Consider the following 20,834-nt stretch of genomic DNA (forward strand, 5'->3'; position numbering starts at 1 on the left):
CCAAAAACCAACCGGGTAGCTTTAGGGCCAATTCAGTAGCTCATACATTTTTATTCCTGTTCGGGGTGGGTGGGAGGGGAATGGGACAATAACACTCTGTTTTGCAGAATTATCAAGGCCACAGATAATCATGGCAATGAATTTTTTCATACGTACACCACAAACACAGACCTGTTTACCCCAAAAATAGTCTCATTGAGCTCAGTAGGTGTTACTGAGTCATGCTTTATCAATAAGAAAAAAAAATAGGTGGCATCATTATTCTTTATTTCTTTGCAATTTTTAAATAATGAGATTCATTGGCAGAGCTTATATTGTTATGAGGGGGCAAGAGCTGAAATGAATAATCTGGTTTTATTAAATATAAAGTGTAGTTTTAAAAATTCACATCCTTTGATTCACTGCTTCAGCAGTGGTAGTGTGACACAGATACATTCACATTCTGTTACATTATTTAGCAGGTGCATCACTTCATTTTTCCTTCCCTTCTCTTAAACTTCTTCTAGATTAACATTTATTTATTTCATTTCTATATTTTAAGGTAACTATGAAGGGCTTATATTGGCAGCAGATATCATCTGGGGAAGAAACTAATTTTGTCATCTTGGAGAAGGTGAGTTACTGTGCTATACTAGGAACACTTTTCTGGGCCTGTCTAATTGAACGTTCCTGAATAGGATTCTGAGACCACCTTCTTAGGACAGCACTAGTTCTTTTTGCTATATGTGTCCTACGGATGCGACATACATGATACACACATAAGGGTTGTACACTCACATGTAAGGAAAGCATGTAACAACTACATGACTGTGACAGTATTCTGTTATGATCACCATAAGAGTCTTTTGTAGTAGGATATCAGATTCTGTGTGTTTCTCTCTTCAACATTTACACAGTGTTGGTTTTAAAATGATCCTTTCTGTGTAACTATAAAAAACACAAGAACCCTTTTCCACTTGAATCAGGAAGTCCTAATTAGTAGATGGGTAGCAGTGTAAGGGGAAATGCTGCAGAATGGCCTGTAAGTCAGAGGGTAGATCAGACGTAAGTTCTGAACAAAGTTAAGATTTTGCATATAGATTTCCAAGGTAAATCTTGAGCACTGCAGCTTTGTACATAATAATACAGTGGAGACAGATGTTTTTGCAACAAATAAAAAAATAATTAAAGAGATGCATGTAACTGTCATTTCACCTAGATGCTGATGGGCCATTTGCCAGTGTTTGTACAAAGATCACAATATTCCATGTGAATCCATGCATATTAAAGTTCTTAGATTGTTTTAATGTTTTTAAAATAATTTTTAATTACATAATACGAATAATTTCTATTTCATGTGATTTACAAGTTGCTACAAGTCAGACAATGTAATGTTTTCTATAATATATTCATTGAGACAAATATACTATATGTAAACAAATATATCATGATGCCTCAGTGAAATATGCAAAACTTAAAAATACATAAGTCATAATTGTTAAATAGTTCTCCGAATCATTCTTTAAATCAATTTAAATAAATAAATATAACTAGAAATATCAGAATAACTATTCCCTGCTCAACTAACAATTCTAAGGTATCTCGTAGGCTGCATTTGCCAAATACTTTATACCCTATAAGAACTTTGCACAATTAAATACATCAAAATTTAAATGTAGTTTCTTATCCCAAAATTTAAAAAAGGATTCCAGCTCACTGAAAAATAGGTCCAATTTGCCTTTCCATCACTTAAGTTAATCAATTCAGTTACCTTGGATAATTTGACAGTTTCCCAAGCTTTGTTTATCCAAGATTTAAAGTATCTGTCTTTTTCATATTTTATGCAAATAACATTTTTGCTGCAGCCATAAAATCAAGAACCATTCCTGAATGTCTGCTTGTAAAAGCCCCTGTAATAAACTTCTTGGATCGTTAATACGTTTATATGTTTTATAATGTAGATTGGCAGACAGAGGCCAACCCTTCCAAGTACTCTACCAAGTGTAATGGGTACTGATAAAATTTTATTCACTTGTAGACATACTTTCAGACAATTGTAAAACACTTTTATTATATTCAAGACATTCCCTTCAATGTCGCATACCTCTAAAGATAGAAATAAAAAGCTCCATTCTGTTCTGTCGAATGCTTTCTTGGGGTCTAACAGCATTGAGGCTATTTATATTTTTTCAGCATCATTTAAAATTGTACATCTGGTGTTATCTGTTAAGTAACTAATAAATCCATTTTTATCAGAATATGTATATTTATGTAATATGTTATTTAGCCTTGCTGCAAAAATATGATTATTTTATAGTCTGCTTTTAGCAAAGATACTGGTCTGTATGAATTGGAGGTTGTTGGTTCCTCACTCTTTTTATTCATAAATATTACGCTGGCATCATTCCAAGAACATAGAATGTTGCCACTCAGTAGACAGTCATTAAACATGTTCAATAGAGGTTGTTGAAATACGTTTATTGTAGCTTTCTATTAACAGAATAGGATGTGCAATTCGGGTTTCCAATTTGGGTAAAATAACCGAAACGGACCCAATTTGCAAAGATTCGGGATTTCCGAATCAGGCCCAGCATGCGGGGACCAATTCGGAAACCCTGAATCAAAGCTTCCCGAAGTGATTCGTATTGCTTCGGGAAGCTTCAGGTCAAGGAGTTTAAATGTTCTTTTCCATGCTGCTGCAAAGCAGCAGGGAAAGGGGCATTTAAAACCCAGGATCAGTTGTTTGGAAATCCCTACCAAGTAGCTGATCGAAGGGTAAGAGTTAAATGCTCTTTCCCTGCCGCTGCAGAGCAGCAGAGAAAGGAGCATTTAAAATTCCCCCCTTCGATCAGCTGCCTAGCTACGAAGCGGCAGGGAAAGGAGCATTGCCCCTTGGATCAGCAGCTTGCCAAGCTGCAGATGGAAACTGCCTGGGACTTACAGTGCCTTTTTCTATGCCACTGTGCAGCAGCACAGGAAGGAGCAATCTAAACCCCGGGATCAGCAGCTTGACTGGGAAATCTCCACCAAGCAGCTGATTGAAAGGGGGAGGGAAATGCCCTTTCCTTGTCGCTGCAAAGCAGCGGGCAAAGGAGCATCCCTCCCCTTCGATCAGCTACCTGGCCAGGCAGCTGATCCAAGTGGGGGAGAAAAATGCCCTTTCCCTGCTGCTTCTCAGCGACAGGGAAAGGAACATTTAAATTCCTGCTTTAAATGCTGGCTGCTTTATAGCTGATGAGAGGGGAATCCCTTCCCATCAGCTATAAAGTGGCCAGCATTAAAAAGGGCTTTTTTCGACTGAGGGGGGGATTCCGCTCTCATCAGCTGAAAAAAGCCCTTTAAATGCGGCTGCTTTTTTCAACTGATGAGAGGGGAATTCCCCTCCTGTCAGCCCATCCGATGGGAGGCAGCTGATCCAAGGGGAGGGTAGCTCCTTTCCCTGCAACTTGGCAGCAACAGGGAAAGGAACATTTAAATACCCTTTCCCTGTCACTCTGAAGTATTGGGGAAACAGCATTCCCCCCTTGGATCAGCAGCTTGCCAAGCTGCTGATGGAAGCCAGCCAGAGTTTACAATGTCCCTTTCCGTGCTGCTGCGCAGTGGCACGGGAAGGAGCATTTTAAACTCCAGCATCAGCAGCTTGGCAGGGATTTCCTGCCAAGCCACCGAGCCAAAAACCGCTTTCCGTGCTGCTGCGCAGTGGCAGGGAAAGGAGCATTTAAACCCTGGCATCAGCTGTTTGGCAGGGAAATCCCAGCCAATCAGCTTTCGTGGGGGTTTAAATACCCCTTTTCAGGGCCAGGTAAGTGGGGTGGGGGGCGATTGGGGGCTAGAAGCTTCTCCCCTCACTTTGGAATGCTCTGAATCTTTACAGAGCGTACCAAAGTGATTTAAATACCAAGCGCCTTGCCACTTAGGATTTCGAGTGTTTAAGAAGCTTTTTCCCGCTTCGGGTAATCCCAAAGCGGGAAACTCAATTTTTTTTTTCTGGTGTACACCTAATTCTTCCAATTTTTAAAAATTTCTGTAGGTTTCTTGACCTAAAGCTTTAATGCTATATTCGTAAACCATACAGACTTAAATGAAAGCTCTCTTGTGAAACTATTTTTATCTTTTTAATAGGTTTTTTTTTTAGAGCAGGAGTTGCTTTCTCTATAGCAGAGAAGAAGATCTAGATTTGTTTGTAAAAGTTGCTCTTCAGATTAGAAAGTAATTTGGGTGGGAATTTTAGTAACAGCATGAATCAGAGGAAGTAAAAACCAGACTTTCTGGGGGTGGGGGCAGTGAAGTGTGCATGTATTCTCTTCAGTGCATTGTTTTATAACATTAAAGTAATGAACTACAGCTATAAATCTTTGCAAAGGTGGAACTATACCATTGTAATCTAGGAAGAACTAAGAGCCCTATCTAAAGAACAAGCTGTAAAGTTTAGACATAGGCTGATTAAGACTGTAATGCAATGTTGATACTAAATATCAGGTGTAAAAGAGACATACTGCAACCAGAGGAATTTATTTATTTATTTTTATTTTATTCGATTTATATTCCGCCCTCCCCACATCAGCAGGCTCAAGGCGGATAAGTTGCCTGACAGTAAAATGCTATTATGTCTCTTGAACTGAAATTGTGAAATATTTTAACATGTTGCTCATTACAGTTAAAAGTAAAGTTAGAATACAATCTGTCAGTAATTACGTAATTGTGGGTTCCCTTGCTTGCTCTTCTGCTTTTTGTGTCTTTTTGTGGCCACAATCCCAGTGTACACGGAAAGAATCTGCATATCATCAAACGTTTCTTTGGGTGGAAAAGACTGTTGCACACAAACATGCAGCAAGATTCTGTTGGAGAAATACCGCTTTGATTTGGGCTGGCAAAGCTGCTGGGGGAGAGAGAGGTAATCTGACCCTCCCCCATATCACTTTCCTCAGCCTTGATTGATTTGATTTGTACCCCGCCCTCCCCACAGATGGGCTCAGGGCGGCTAACAACATAAAAAAAATACATTAAAAGTCACAAAACCATAAAAGCAATAATAATTTTTTAAAAGTCATTAAAATAGTCCAGGAGCAGGCTATTTAAACAAATATTGGGAGTCCATATATGGGCATAGCAGATGGCTGAGGGCAGCCCCAGAAAAAGTGGTGGTCTTAGATGGAAGAAGGAGGATACCCGCTGGCACTGAACCGAAGGCCCGGCGGAACATCTCCATTTTACAGGCTCTGTAGAACTGTAACAGGTCTTGCAGGGCCTGGATCTCCAGCGGGAGATCTTCCACCAGGGCGGGGACAGGGCAGAAAAAGCCCTGGCCCTGGTTGAGGCCAGATGGATGTCCTTCGGGCCGGGGACTACCAGGAGTTGCTTGTCTGCAGAGCGCAACACCCTGCAGGGGACGTAATGGAAGAGGCGGTCATGCAGGTATGCAGGTCCCAGTCCGTGAAGGGCTTTAAACACCAAGGTTAACACCTTGAACCGGATCCGAAACTCCACTGGGAGCCAGTGCAGCTGGCACAGCACAGGATGAATGTGCTCTCAGATTGGCGTTCCGGTAAGGACACGTGCTGCTGCATTCTGGACCAGCTGTAACGTCTGGTTCAGGCCCAAGGGCAGCCCAGCGTAGAGTGAGTTGCAGTAGTCTAGCCTGGAGGTGACCGTTGCATGGATTACTGTGGCCAGGTCCCGGGGCGAAAGATAGGGCGCCAGTTGCCTGGCCTATCGAAGATGAAAAAAGGCAGACCTGGCAATGGTCACGACCTGGGCCTCCATTGAAAGTGTGGCATTCAAGGTCACACTCAGGCTCACCGTCGGCGAAGGTTTCAATTGTACCCCGTTGAAGGCTGGGAGCTGTTCATTCTGAGAAAGCAGTTTCTTTTAACACAGAAAAAAATCTTTCCTTTTCCTTGCCACTCTGATCGCATCAGCCTCTTAGAGCTGTCAGTGGAACAACCATGGGGGATCCCAGAGAAACAAGACACTATCCCGCATGGCTCTTCTAGAAGTAATCCAGACCAGAAATAGCTTCATTTAACTGCATGGAAGATGTCTTCTACTTCACAGAAAGGAGTGCATACTGTTTTGCGCACTCTTTTGGGAAGGGGTGATCTAGCTGAAGCATGCAGGATATTGAAGGTCAGCTGTCAATCATATATCTTCTTCACCATAACAGAATTCATTATTATCTCTTCATTGTTTTGGGGCACTGTTATACCCCCCTCAGAGCATAATCTTTGACTCTTTTTTTTTTGCATTAGAGTCAGATATTTAACTTCCTGTACAAAAAAATTAGCAAATTATTGTTGCTTCCTAATTATATGTTCTGTAGTATGTATGTCATGTAATTTTATTCTAGGATAACCTTCCTGTTTTGAATGACAACTGTGTAAAAGTGCAAGTTAAAGCCTGTGCTCTCAACCGGATTAATATGAAGGTATTACTTTATTTTCTATAAAATAAAGAGTTTTTTTCCTAAGAGTGAATCAATGTCTCAGTAAATTAAACATATCAGTATTATTACAGTGTGTTTATGTGGCAGATTTGCCTGCATATGGCAAAGGTGCATATGTAAATGACAGAGAAATCCTAAGCAAAGTTTCATCTTCAGTGGACTTCGAAAGGTGTAACTCTTTAGGATTGCACCAGGTATGACCTATTTCACTTGTACTGTAAAAGAAACAGAATGGGGATAGGGACAAAGTAAGAGAAATTAAGATTCAGTTCCTTGTTTATTAGGATGTAGCAAACTGCTGTTGTGTTAGTTGAATAGAATTCCAGTCTTTGTTTCCAGCCTGTACATCTTCAGGTAAAAAGTTGGTCCAGCAATTAAACACTATTTATATAACAACAACAACAACAACAACATTCAACTTATATACCACCCTTCAGGACAACTTAATGCCCACTGAGAGCAGTTTACAAAGTATGTTACTATTATCCCCACAACAAACACCCTGTGAGGTGGGTGGGGCTGAGAGAGTTCCTAGAAGCTGTGACTGACCCAAGGTCACTCAGCTGGCTTCGAGAGTGAGGAATCAAACCTGGTTCTCCAGATTAGAGTCCCGTGCTCTTAACCGCTACACCAAACTGACTATATGGATCTACTCCCACATTTCTGAAGCCTGGAAATTAATATTTATGTACTTTATTAAAAAAAAAAGTAGTGTGAAAGACCCAAATGGCTGGTTTCCATGTTACAACAGCTATGTGCGAGCTGTTTGAAACAATCTTCCTCATGGTGATCAGTCCATACAATAGCCATAAAAGACAGAGCAGCTTGCAGCATAAATTTCATCCATCGCCTGGAGAGTTTATACGCAGACACTAGTTGACATTAAAGAATGAATATTTTCAGTGAAGACATTTTCTGTACTACAAGGGTCATCCATGTATTGACATGGGAAGGGGTTATAGCTCAGAGGTAGAACATGTGCTTTGCATGTGGATGGTCCCAGGTTCAATCCCTGCATCTCCAGTGAAAAAGATCAGGTAGCAGGTGGTGTGAAAGACCTCTGTCTGAGATTCTGGAGAGCCCCTGCCAGTCACATCACTGACTTTGATAGACCAATGGTGAGACTTGGTTTAAGGCAGCCTCATGTGCTTATGTATGTATGAGATTTACAGTGCAATCCATTAAATAGACCTGAATAGGATTCTGAGTAGATTTATTTAGGGTTGCACTGCATCAACTGCTGTGTAGAAGCTCTTTCAAATACCCCCTCTCTGGTGCCATTTCTGGCTATAACAGAATGTGAATGTTTTCTGCTTACAGTTGAAGCATTCCCTTTGGTGCTACATTTAGTGCTATGATTCCATAATCCTGTATAATGTGTACCTAATTGCTTAAAGAATCAGAGCTACAATATGAAAAGTTAAACATTCAAAAGTATATATAGCCTAAAGATCCATATATTACATTGTCTGCTACTGCAGTTCTCGAACTTACTGTGTTCCTTCTATATATGCTTTATAGATGACCTCTGAATTTAAATGAATTAAAAATGACAGTTGTGAAAATTATTTTTTAGTTTGCTAGATATCTGACTAAACTTGGGTAAAACCTATTTAACTTTGTATTTTGGAAGAAACAGATTGGGACAAAGTAAAGAACATGAAGATTCAAAGCAGATGTTGTAAATCACATTGGAATGCTTACTAAAACCAATTAAAATTATTTAATAGAAAAAGTGCGTGTTCAAGGAATGATCAGGGAAGACTACTTGCACAGTTACATTCGCAGCGTTTTAGCAATTAGGTAAAGTTGCTGAAATCCTAAATTGAAGGTAGATAGATTATATGAAGACTGAAACTATTAGGCAACCTTTATCTAATTTACTTCATTTTTATAGTCTTCCTTTCTCACAGAAACTCAAAGTGGATTCTTTCAAGTATTTGGTATCTAGTTTGCTAGTTGTCCACACGCTGACTCATGTTTTGTATATACAGAGAACATCCTATAGCCATTGTGAAGAACTGAAATTCTGCACCACTCCCTAGCCTGTATTATCAAGAGTTCTGGATTTTCTGGGTCATGTCATCCACCCTTTCCATCCTCTTACTCTGACTAATCAAAGAGTGATTGGAGTCCACTTTTGACTGGAGGCTGTATTTACTCCTTCCATATCATATTTGACTTTTGCAATATGTTTACTAATCCTGGCAATAGACATCCTAACTATTGATTGGTTTAGCTTTTATCAGAAATCAAGATGGAGAAGGAATTTCTACCTATTGGGAGGGAAATTGCTGGTGTTGTGTTGGAAAGTGAGTATACTATTCATAATGTTATTGCAACATTTGACAGTGAAAAATGAATGTGGAAATCAGTAAGCATAACTTGAACTGTATAAAACGGAGCCATTGATTGTATATAAAATCCAGTTCCCGGCATTCATATAACTTTCCCCCAGTGTTCTTTTTCACATTGGAATAAGAAACAGAAGCTAAAATTAGACCACGCAGACTTGAGTTAATTGTTGGTAGTCATCTAGTGCAAGGAGCAGAGTTAACCCCACCTTGTAATGCCTCTGAACACTTTTTCCTTTTTAACTAAATGGCTACCATCAATTCTTAAGGGAAAAATAATTCTGCAGTGGATGGCACAACCTGCCTATCACTCCTAATGCTGGACAGTGGAGCTACTATCAACAATACCATTATGACAGGGGCGCAGTGTCCCTCCTGTTTTTGAAAGCTGCTTTAGGGTTTTGTTCATACTCTTTCCAGTACTGTGCTGCATCATAAGTCCACAAGGCAGGTTGTAACAATTAAATCTAAAAATTCAATTTTAAAATGAAACACACAATAAAATACAAAAAATAGTCTAAAAGCGGTAGTAAAATATAAGACCAAACTTTAATCACTGATAAAACAATAAACACATCTGACCAAATCACCCAGCATACATTGAAATCACATAATTTCTAATAGTCTTTAAACAGAGAGATTGAACAGATTGTATCCAGGTGTCAACCAAACTGATACCAGATGAAAAAAAAATTGGAGCAAGGCCTCTTCTGCTGGCCTTTGTAAAGGGGAAGGTTCACATGCTTTATGTATGGGAAGGGCAGTGTGTTTCCACAGCTTACTCCTCCCAAGCCATTAAGAATCGTGCCTGCTTCATTCTGAATAGCCCCCTCCTGGTTTCTGCTTATTGGTTACACTACCCACAGCCATTCTCTATATTCATTCCAGCAGCAAAGGAGCCTACCCTTGACAGGAACAATTGCCTCAGTAATGAATGGGAAGTTGAGAGCATTTCTCTTCCATGCATCCCATGCCCCCCCATTCCTCACTGAAGTCCATTTCCATGGAGTAGTGAGACAAAGAGCAGTCCTGCCTTTCCAGGCCTCTGCTACTGTGAACTAACCATGTAATCCAGGCTCTGAAAAGAATCTTCCTCCACCACCAATATCATCAGAAATTGCAAATGAAGTACATTTTCCGGCTTGGTGGCATTCTTTACTTGGTAACATTTGAAAAAAGCTTTGGCCTGCTCTGTGTTGAGGTACTGCTCTATTTGTTATTATTATTATTGCAGCTACTACAGTTAGCTACTTAAGCAGACTGTGCTTTACTGTACTGCAGTAATTATTTTAAAATTAGTTTTACCAACGTGATGACATCAGCTTTAGGAGCAAACTCAGGAACACAAAAACCAGTCCTCCTCCTTTATATGGGGATGACTGTATCCTTCCTGAAGAAATGACAGCTAAATTAATATTGGTGTGATGTTGGAAAAAATGCTACCCTTGGAGTTTTTGAAGTTCAATATCCATCTTGGACCCTCATTTCAAGAATGCCTTGTAATGTATGGTGTGCACACCCAACCAGAACTTTTGCCTGGGTTTGCTGGGTTTCTCGCATCTCCCCTTTTACACATCACAACTCTCTGCCCATTCGTTTGCAATCCTAAACAATCCTGGTATGCTATCATGGCCATATTTGGGTATTGCTGCTAAAAATCATGAGCTGCCACAACTCAGGAGAAAAAGGAAGAGAGACATCAGCAGTCTTCTCTTTGGGAAGGAGCTGGCAGAATATGGGTGAGGTGCACATGCACCCAATTCAATTTCCCTTGGGCTGACTGATACATAGGTTTTCCTCATGCTCTATATTACAATCATTGCACTTTGTTGGAGGATTGTTTTTCCACAGATTGTACTGAATCAGTGACCTTGGAGGTGTCCTATCTTGGGCTGCTTCCACACACGTTGGATAATCCACTTTCAATACTCTTTAGTGATGATTTGAAACTGATTTTCCATGTGTGGAACAAAAAATCCACTTCTAAAGGATTACGAAAGTGTATTGAAAGTGCATTATTCAACATGTGTGGAAATGGCCTTTGACTGCACTTTATGATGCAATGCATTTGCATGTCCCTTGTGGTCTTTGCCTTGTATGCACTTCTTTTTGCTTGCACCACATTTTGATCCTCATTGTGTAGACTGATCTGTGGACATAAAGAGGGTTTTGCATGGATTGTTCAGACTCAGGCAGGAAATTAAAGAAAATTATCTCTTTCTCTGTGATTCCTGCATGTTGCTGGACATAACTAATCTACTTCCCTTCCATTGAGGGCAATCACTGAGTTCCAGATCTGAGAGAATTTTGCCAGTTTTTCTTTCACCTTCACAGATCTTAACACTGTCCCTTTCTATCCCATCCTTTCTGAGACCAGGAAATCATACCTGGCAGGCTGTGTTGTAACTCATTAGAAAATACGATTCTTTCAAAAAATACAATTTGTTTCAATTGAAAATTGTTTATTTTCCCTTTGTATTTTTTTTCTTTCAGTTGGGGGGAAAGTGTCCTCTTTTCAGCCACAAGATGAGGTAGTGGGTAGGTATTGCCATGTTATATAATTCACTAAAATGTTGATATTTTAGAATTGCATCAGGCCCTTTTGTTAATTTTCTTATAAGCTATCACTCAACACTAGATTTTTGTATTCTTTCTCAAATATTGTTCAGTGTTTTGGAAGACTTCCAAAACATTTCAGTCATTAAAAGCTAATGTAAATGTTGCTGTTGACACACTGGAATATGTGTTACTTTTGTATGCCTTTCTTCCTCCAAGATACTCAGAGAATAGCAGTGCACCCAGAGACAGTGTCTTGTCCTATGCCAACAAGCTTCATAACCAAGCAGGAATTTTTATCTGATCTTCAAATCCATTTGCAGCACTCTAGCTGTTGGATCAGACTGACTCATTCCTGTTGACGTTGGGTTGCACAAGAAAACAGTGATTTCAGATAATTTCCTGCCTTCTACAACAGCCCACTGAGCTCCCCAGACTGCTGCCCCTATGGTGTGCGGGAGCCACAGAAACAGCATGAGAGGTGAATTGGGGGTGGGGTGGAGACTGCAGTAGGTGTGGGGAATTGGCAAAAATCCTTGCAAATTTGCATTTATAGACAATATTACATTGCTTATTGAAATGTCCTTGAAACTGACTGTATAACTCACAGTGTGTAGTCTGCCTTGAGTCTCAATGAGGAAGGTGGACTATAAATAATGTAAATAAATAAATAAAAAACAACAATGGAATGTGTTATATACAGGGAGCTGGAGGGAAGAGATTGGTCCTCTTTATCTCCCTATTATATTTCTATCTACTCTTTCTCTAGGGTAGCCTTTATCGTTCCTCCTTTATCTTTACAGCAATCTATGAGACAGATTAGACTGAGAAACCAATGACTGCCCCAAGAAGCTTTATGGCTGAGTGGAGATTTTAATTCTCTTTTGTGAGTTCTCGCTTAGTTTGTGCAAGAATGGGTTGGTGGGGTGGGGGAGTAATTTCTCCTCCTTCCAGCTTCCATTTCTTCTCTGCATCCCAAACCTTTCCCAAGGATTCAGGGCACTCAGGAAGCTCCAGTAGGGTTGCCAACCTCCAGATGATGGCTGGAGATCTCCTGGAATTACAACTGTTCTCTAGGTCTCAGAGATCGGTTCCCCTGGAGAAAATAGTGCTTTGGTGGGTAGATTCTAACATTGTACACTGCTGAGGTCCCTCACCTCCCCAAACTGCACCCTTCTTAGATTCCACCCCCAAAATATCCAGGAATTTCCCAGCCCAGAGCTGGCAACCCTAGGCGCCGGTAAGGAGGGGTAAGTTCCAACAATCCTTTTCATGAACTTGGCTTCCTTCACAGCGTTGATGACCTGAGCATTTCTCATTTTAAACTCTTTAGACCTTGATTATGTAATTGCATCAACTATATAAGTTGTCATACTCAGTATCTCTGTGGTACATTTTTATCCCACTCTTTTTCCAAGGAACTCATAGTGCCATGTTGTTTTTCCTTCCCTACTTTGTCACATCAACTCTGAGGCTTAGAGAAAGTGACCAGCCCAAGATCACCAAGTGAGCTTCATGGTGACCCTGGCTACCTAAGAAGATTCTTGCTCATTTTCTTTTCTGTTGATGTAAAAGGGAGACGGTGTAGTAATCTACTCTTTTAGATCCCAATGGAGCCTCAAAATGTGAGGGTCTTGTTATCATTTCAGTGCAGAGAACAATGTTCTCCACTTTCAGAGAGAATGGAGTGGGTAATTTTGCCACTCTTGCCCTGAAGCCCTTCTCAAGTGTACTTGGGGTAAATAGAACTGTTTTATCTCATTCTGTCTTTTCATAAATCCTAGCTTACAACTCTTAGGCAATTCCTATCATACATCAGTGATTCAACCAATCCTCCTCTAGAAATCTTTCTCAGAGATAATTAAAGTTTTAAAAAACTGGTGCCAGTTCAGCATTTAAAAAACAAAGTCCAAGGCTGTTTCCTTTGCTAGAGAAGAGGAAGGCTAGGAAGAGTTATGGTGCAAAATGACCAGTTCTTTTTCTTTAAAGAAGTAGTGGGAGATAGAGGAAGGAGTGAAAGAACATGGGAAGAGGAGCACAAACTGTGATAGATAATTTTCCCTATCCCTTCACACAAATAATATTAACAGCACAAGAAATTGGTGATCTGTAGTTGTCCTCAGGCAATCCTGTGAGCAAACTTTAAAGGTATGCAGAAGTTGTTGTTTCAGTAATACTCAGCTCCATAACCATTATTCATGAGTTAGTTTATCAAAATTTATATTTCTCTAACTCTTTTTTCTGTAAAATGGTTGTTCATTAAAAGGTGGAGTTGATACAGTTCTGACCCATCTGTTACCAACTATAAGAAGGCATACTTGGGCAAAGCATGCTGAGGTTTCCAACTTTTCTCTCTTGCAGCTGCATTATGTTGAACTGACATAAGATAGCAGTGAATTGTTTGGCTAATGATTCTGCTTGGAAATGTGTTTGTTCTATGTTTTGAACTGTTAAGGTTTTGTTTTGTTTTCATAGGAATTTTGCCACTGGATTCAGACGAGTCTGGTTTGTGTGAAGTTATTGTCATTCATGAGCATTATTTAGGTATGTATCTCATATTAGCAACCAATTCAGCCTTCTGAGTTTAAAGGTATGACAGTTTAGAATAATGCTATTAAAAGAAGTTGAAACTTTAAAATCAGTATGTAACTATCAATGCCTGAGTGTCCTCAGATGCACACTGTCTTAAACTGAAGTCTTAAATACTGTGTAATCAAGATTTTTCTGAACAATAGTAGCAATATAGTACTAGTATGTGAGTTAATGTTCCAACAGAAACCACAAGAGCTGTGACACTCTTTTATTTCTCTTCTGCGGTTTCTCTTGTTGCTTCATTCTGTCTTCTTGCTGATTGACCCTGAAACTCCTCAAACAACCATTTTTGAAAGCAATTTTCACCCTTGCTTTGAGCTTTGCATTTTCTTTCAACTGTCATCTTTTCTTCTAGGGCATCTTTGTTTTACTTGCAGAGGAATTATTTATATACTAAAAAGAAAAAAAACACTGGGCAAATCCAAAAGATAAGAAACTAAGGAAAATCCCTGCATTATATAATGCCAATATTTCATTTGTCTCCTTTATGTTGGGGTTGCACTCTTGTTTTTTAAGTCATTTCTTTTTACTCAGTGGGGAATTGGATTTGGAATTCTTGTGGTTCTGCCCCTGCCCAATTCTGTCATTAGACTATTGTCTGGAATCAGGCAAATTTAAGTGATTATCTGCAGTCCTTTGCACTCTGTGCTTGCTCTATGTTTTTAATTGTGTGTTTTCTGAAGTGATAGTTAATGGTTTGGATCCTGGCCAAAGATCAGGTTCAAAAGTGGAATAGAAGATAACTTTTGCAGGTTCCCCCCTTCCACTGCAGACTACACACTGAACACTCTGCTATTCCTAGGAGTTCCCTGATCACCACCACCACCCTGGGGTCAGCATTTCAGGGGGAGGAGGGATGCAGGAAAGTTCCATTCTGTGAGTTGAGTTCCAGTCCTAGTACTTGGGATTTAACCTCATTATTACTGTATTACTCAAAGTGATGGTGAAGTCGTAGATCCAGATTTGGCTCAAGTCAAGTGACCTACACCTAGAGTTGCCAGCTTTCAAATGGGGCCTGGAGATCTCCCAGAATTGTAGTTGCTGTCCAGACTACAGAGATAAGTCGCCCGGGGAAGAAAGGCTGCTTTGGAGAGTGAACTCTGGCAGTATTCCCTGCTGAGGTCCCCACCAAATCAGCAGGAATTTCCTAACCTGGAGTTGGCAATGCTACCTACAGCATAAGCTTAAGCATATTTCCTCAGAAATAATTCCCACCAAGTTTAATAGAATTTTCTTCCTAGTTAATGTGCTTAAGACTGCATCTTTACAGTGCTATCCTATGCAGAGTTAATCCAGCACAGAGTTTAGACTGAAATAATTCTGCATACATAGGATTGTGCTGAAAGGCAGCAGTCTTAAGAACACAAACACGTTCCTTAGAGTAAGCTCCACAGAATAAAATGGGACTTAGTTTTGAGTAAACCTGGCTCTGTAAGTCCCAAATATAGTGCCAGTATAACAAGTGCCATTTGTTAAAAGTGGCATGTACCAGATTATTTTGGCGCTGGATAAGCATTGCACTGTATAGTGGGGAATGTTTTGATCCACATTTGTCTGCACACACTGAAGGCTGCTTCTGCACACATGTCATGGCTTAAGAATAGGGCCTACTTTGAAAATCCTTTTATTATTTGCAGTACCCAATATAAGGCAAAAGATAGTATAAAGATAGCATTAAAACAAGCAGCTATGTATTCTTTGCCCATAATCCACTGACTTGCACAGTTATCTCCACATGCTTAGACGGGCTTTTGTTTTCTCAACAGCAGACTCTCTCAGTTGCATCACAGTTATAAAGCCGGCAGGAGTCCAAGGAGGCAGGGATATGTGGGGAGGCACATTTGGGTAACAGCATTGCATCACTTCCAAGGAAACCCCAGAAATGATGTCACATCTCTAAGAACTGCCAGAAAGTATGGTAAAATCAGAGTTTCCTGTGATTCCTGGAGCAATGTGACATCACATCCAGGTTTTCCCCAGAAATGAAGTGACACCATTTCTTGAAGGCAGTTTTCTTCCTCCCAGTGCCAGTGGGCAATGGGAGCTGGGGGAAAAGATCTCCTGCCCCCAGCAGGCAAGTGACAAGCCTAGTTAGTCCTAGGATTAAGTGCTAACTGGCATGTGTGAATGAGCCACACAGATTAATCACCATAGACCAAACTCTTATACCATCTCATCCCAAATCAAATGTTGTTTAGTAAGATTTGATGACATTCAGGGGCACTATATCAAAAGATGCTTTGCTCCTTCAATTTCAAAAGTTGTTCAGAATGAAAAAATATAAATCCCCACGTAAGGAGGCCTTTGGATGCGGATCCCTTTACGTCCACCTTTAAAGTGAAATGAAATTTCTGGCAAATATCCAATCCAGGAAGCTGAACTGTTTGTTTAAACATCTGCTAGCAACACAACCCAATTTAACTCTGTCATAGTGGATGGTATAATAGTTTTGAAACTCTGTTGGGTGGTCTTTACATAAATGGCTACAGAATGATATTAGGATGAAATATACACTTATTTGTGTGTGTTCCACACCCTATGGGAATTAATTTGCCTCAATTTATTCACATTGTTATGTTAACAAGATTTAGGTTTTCTAGTAATTTGTAGTGTAATCTTACACAGAGTTGATTTCAGTGGACCTAAGACTGGAGTAACTCTGCATAGAATTGAACAGTAGGGTTTTTATTTTTATGACATTTGAAGTGGTAGCGAATGGAAAAGGGAGAGGAATGGAAGGTTGGATGAAGAAAGTAATGTTTATTTAGAGCATTCCGGGAAAGACAAGCCTGTGTAATTCTTGCCAGTACAAATTTGATCTTGGTCCAACAAATACAATCAGGCTTGGTTTAGAGTTAAGAGTTCCCCAGTCAACTGCCTCAACTACACCACTGCACCAGTGGGTGTGGAAAGGAAATCAGTACTCATACAGTGCAATCCTAAGAAGAGTTACTCCAGTCTAAGAGTCTCTCTACACAAAACATCGTACATGAGAACGCTTAAGTGTAGTGCGATGCAATGTTAGCTGGGAAGTGTGGTTTAAAAAGACAGAGCCAAAGGCTCTGTCAATTTCACCTCTCTGCAGAGTGCCTTGTCCAGGGGTTGTTAATTTCTTCTTCTCCCTGAAGGGGAGTTGAAATTGACAGAGCCTTCAAAGGCAGAGGAAATTATCAAACCCTCTGAGGAGCGATCTTTAAACTACACTTCCCAGCTAGCATTGCGTCTCCCTACACTTGAACGTTCTCATGTAAGATGTCTCATGTAGAGAGGCTGTAAGATAATCAAAATCAATGAGCTTAGAATGGAGTAACTCTTTAGGATTGCACTAATAATGTTAGAAGTCTTGCACTGAGTACTCCTGCATTTATGTTTTGAATACCTTTTTACTACCACAATCCTTTTTGTTTTTGTTTAGTAAAAAGAAGCTGTTAGGTAGCCTAAATCTTGTTTAATTAGAATCAAGATCAGATTTTCCTGTGTATATGGTTTTATTACATCACATCTTTAGTTCTTTTGGAATAATTGCTGTCAAACCTAATGAAACTAGTCTTGGAATTCTCATTATTCAGAGCAATATTATATTATGTCCTACAGTATCTTAACATATCTTTTGCATTATTTTACAGCGCTTATTTTTCCAAATTCTGATATTCTAGTTTCTCTTTTTGATTGTAAAATCAGTTATCATGCTGTTTAAAAAATGCTGCAAAATTATTTAACTCATTGATGTTGATCAATTTTAAAGAAAGAACCTATTTATTCATTTGCTAATAAAGTTGCCAGCTTAAAGAAAGCTGGCAAATTTACAAAATGTTTTATTTAAATTCCTGTGAAAGAGTATCAGTGAATTGACAACAGGCCAATTATTATTTTTGCGACAGAAAAGATTTTTCTCTTTTAGAAACAGCAAATTAAACATTCTCTTTCAAAACAGGCTATAACAAACAGCTAAGACAAGCTTAAAGGTGGCATTAAAACTTGTTCCAATATGTATGTTTCCCCCCCCCCCCTTCATTTTCCCTTATAAAACAGTTCATAAACCTGAAAAAGTCTCCTGGCTTGAAGCAGTGGGGACCATTTGTGATGGTGTTCGTGCATACACAGCTCTACATTACCTTTCCTTCGTGTCACCTGAAAAAACTCTGCTTGTAATGGATGGAGCAAGTGTAGGTAACAGAAAAACTATTTTAATGGCATTCCATGAAAACTACTTAGGAAACAGTTGCTTTATTTTTTTTTAAACTCTCATTCTCAAACTCATCCATAAAAAGCCATCTTCTAATCGTCTTCTTTCCAAGCTTTCTCTGCCCTCAGTACATTATTTCTCAGACCTGGTTTGGTGTGAATGTCTCAGAAAGAAAGTGAGTGTTTGGATGGGAAGGTGTACGTTTTTGAAGGCTATGCCCATGTTGGTGCTGTTTTTGTTCTGTTAGCCCCTTGCAGCTGTCATTTCTCCTACCATGCCACCACAGGGCTTTTTTATTGCTTAAAAAAAAATTAATTACTGTTGCATTGTAGCACAATACTGTTATTGCCATTAGATCTGTTGCCATGATCTAATGCAAAATAAGGTTTTTTTTCATGGATGTAATCAAAAGGGGTGTGTGTTTAAATTCCAAACCCAATTTAAAGTTATGTTGAATAATAATATAAAAAACCTTACTGTATATAACTTGGAGGGGGTCATCTTACATTCATGGTCATCTGCCTTTTCAGTAAATATGGTAGCTCCTCTGATTTCCCAGGTTATATTATAAACATGGCACTATGAGGATCTGTTACCTCTCTTAGGGCTGTGTAGGTTAGAGAAAAAATGAGTAAGGGGAGACATGATAGAGGTCTATAAAATTTTTCATGGTATGGAGAGAGTGGACAGGAAGATTTTCTTCCTCTCTCGTAATACTAGAACCCAGGATCATCCATTGAAGCGGATGGGTAGGAGATTCCAGACAGAGCAGCAGGACTCTGATCTGGAGAACCAGGTTTGATTCTCCACTACTCCACTTGAAGCTAGCCGGGTGACCTTGGGTCAGTCACAGCTTCTCTGAGCTCTCTCAGCCCCACCCACCTCACAGGGTGATTGTTGTGAGGATCATAATAACACACTTTGTAAACCACTCCGAGTAGGCGTTAAGTTGTCCTGAAGGGCAGTATATAAATCAAATGTTATTTTGTTGTTGTTGTTGTTGTTAAAAAGAAGTACTTCTTCACACATTGTGTAATTAAATTGTGTAACATGTTGCCACAAGATGCAGTGATGGCTGCCAATTTGGAAGGCTTTAAAAGGGGAGCAGACAAATTCATAGAGGACTGGACTACTAGTCATGATGGAGATCGACTCCATCCAGTACCAGAGACAATATGCCTTTTTATATCAATTGCTGGGGAGCACAGGCAGAGGGATGCTGTTACAGTCATCCTGCTTGAGGCCTTCCTAGAGGCAGCTGGCTGGCCGTTGTGTGAAAAGAATACTGGACTAGATAGGCCTTTAGGGTCTGTATGGCATGTATGTTCTTATGGTCCTTTTGGTTACAGATCTAATTAAAAGCCCTGGTGTTGCATGGGGGGGGGATGTAGGGAAATGGTGGCTAACAGAAAGCATGAAACTCTCATGTGAATGTTCCATAGACGGTACGAATGCCTCTGTATTTGTAGTGGTGGTGATAGGGAAACAGAGAATACACACCGTGTGGAAGTAAAAGTGAACCTGTCACTCCTTAGTGAATTGTGGGCCATCTTGCCCTCTGTAGGAACATTGACTGCTATTTTGTCATAGATTTTATCATCATTTAGTAGAAGTGACCTAGAAGCACAAGTATCCTATCCTACATGCACATCAAACTGCATATTTCTGACTAATGCAAAATACAGTTTAAGGTACTTAACATCTCTACTCATTTGTAGGAGAAATATTGCAAATCTCTATTTGGCAGGAGGGGTTAGTAAAGGAGTTCCAGCAAAGACAGCAGTGGATGAACCTAAGACTTGCTCTCCATCTCACTGGGACTAGAGGTTCTGAGTGTGAGAATCACCTGAATGGTTCCCAGATCTCTGAGCTGTATTATGTTCTTGGGGAAAGAATAAAGGTCTATAACCCCTTTTTTAATTCACCAGTACATGACATAGAGTGTATAAGTGTGTGTGTACAAGCATATTCTCAGTGTGATTGTAAAACAGTTTGTTTTCTCTCCTGCAGTCATTTGGTACAATAGCTATTCAGTTAGCACAACATAGAGGAGCCAAGGTAATTTCTACTGTGTATAGTCTTGAAGACAAACAGTATCTTGAGAGGCTTACACCTTCTTTGGGTGAGTTACATTGGCTTTTTATGAAACTTATTTAAGCCCCTGTCATATAAACATTTATTCTAAATATTCAGTTTATGAAACTGTACAGCTACTTATAACCTTCAATAAAAGACAAAATAGCATTGTTGTGTTCTTCCTAGTATAACATTTGTAAAATGGAGTTGGCATTCTTTCCTTTGTAGCCTTTTTATTTATTGGTAGCTTGTTTGTTTTTCCTTTCAGCCATTCAAAAAAGTAGGACAGCACCAGTTTTGTAATATTAGCTGTTAGGCTGAAGGGCACACTAACTCGTCACTGCTGGCTTGTGAAGGCACATAACGCTTTCCTTATTATTCTGCTTCTTTGAACATTGTGAGCTCCAGGGCTGAAATTAAGAAAAGTTAGGTGGCTTTGAGGTCCAGTTCAAACAAGACAGTTTCCAATGTGTTTTGCAAACATGGTGTCAGAATCCAAAGGCAGGAAGAAAAATCTATGGATATGTCCACATAAGTATCTCTCTAAGATACTTAGCTTCTTGGTAGCTTCTTAGTAGGTAATGTTGGTCTTGGATTAGAGTGGAAGAACCTGAGAGCCTGCAGTATCCTCCTGCCTATAAGCTGCTAA

At 39.7% G+C, this 20,834-nt stretch overlaps 1 protein-coding gene across 4 annotated transcripts in view; it reads left to right on the plus strand.

Moving 5' to 3' along the window:
* The window catches only part of CRYZL1 (crystallin zeta like 1), a 41,976-nt gene that overhangs the window by 1,607 nt on the left and 19,535 nt on the right, over positions 1–20,834 (plus strand). For 3 of the 4 annotated variants that reach the window (XM_054973367.1, XM_054973366.1, XM_054973368.1), the window contains exons 2-8: positions 542–613; positions 6,326–6,403; positions 8,661–8,733; positions 11,269–11,313; positions 13,807–13,875; positions 17,956–18,089; positions 20,120–20,231. In XM_054973367.1, the coding sequence (XP_054829342.1) occupies positions 548–613; positions 6,326–6,403; positions 8,661–8,733; positions 11,269–11,313; positions 13,807–13,875; positions 17,956–18,089; positions 20,120–20,231 (577 nt within the window). In that variant the 5' untranslated portion in view covers positions 542–547. Of the gene's footprint in view, positions 1–541; positions 614–6,325; positions 6,404–8,660; positions 8,734–11,268; positions 11,314–13,806; positions 13,876–17,955; positions 18,094–20,119; positions 20,232–20,834 lie in introns of all 4 variants that reach the window. The other variant, XM_054973369.1, reaches the window with a different exon arrangement.

This window comes from Eublepharis macularius, chromosome 3, assembly GCF_028583425.1.
Source record: "Eublepharis macularius isolate TG4126 chromosome 3, MPM_Emac_v1.0, whole genome shotgun sequence".
NCBI lineage: Eukaryota > Metazoa > Chordata > Lepidosauria > Squamata > Eublepharidae > Eublepharis > Eublepharis macularius.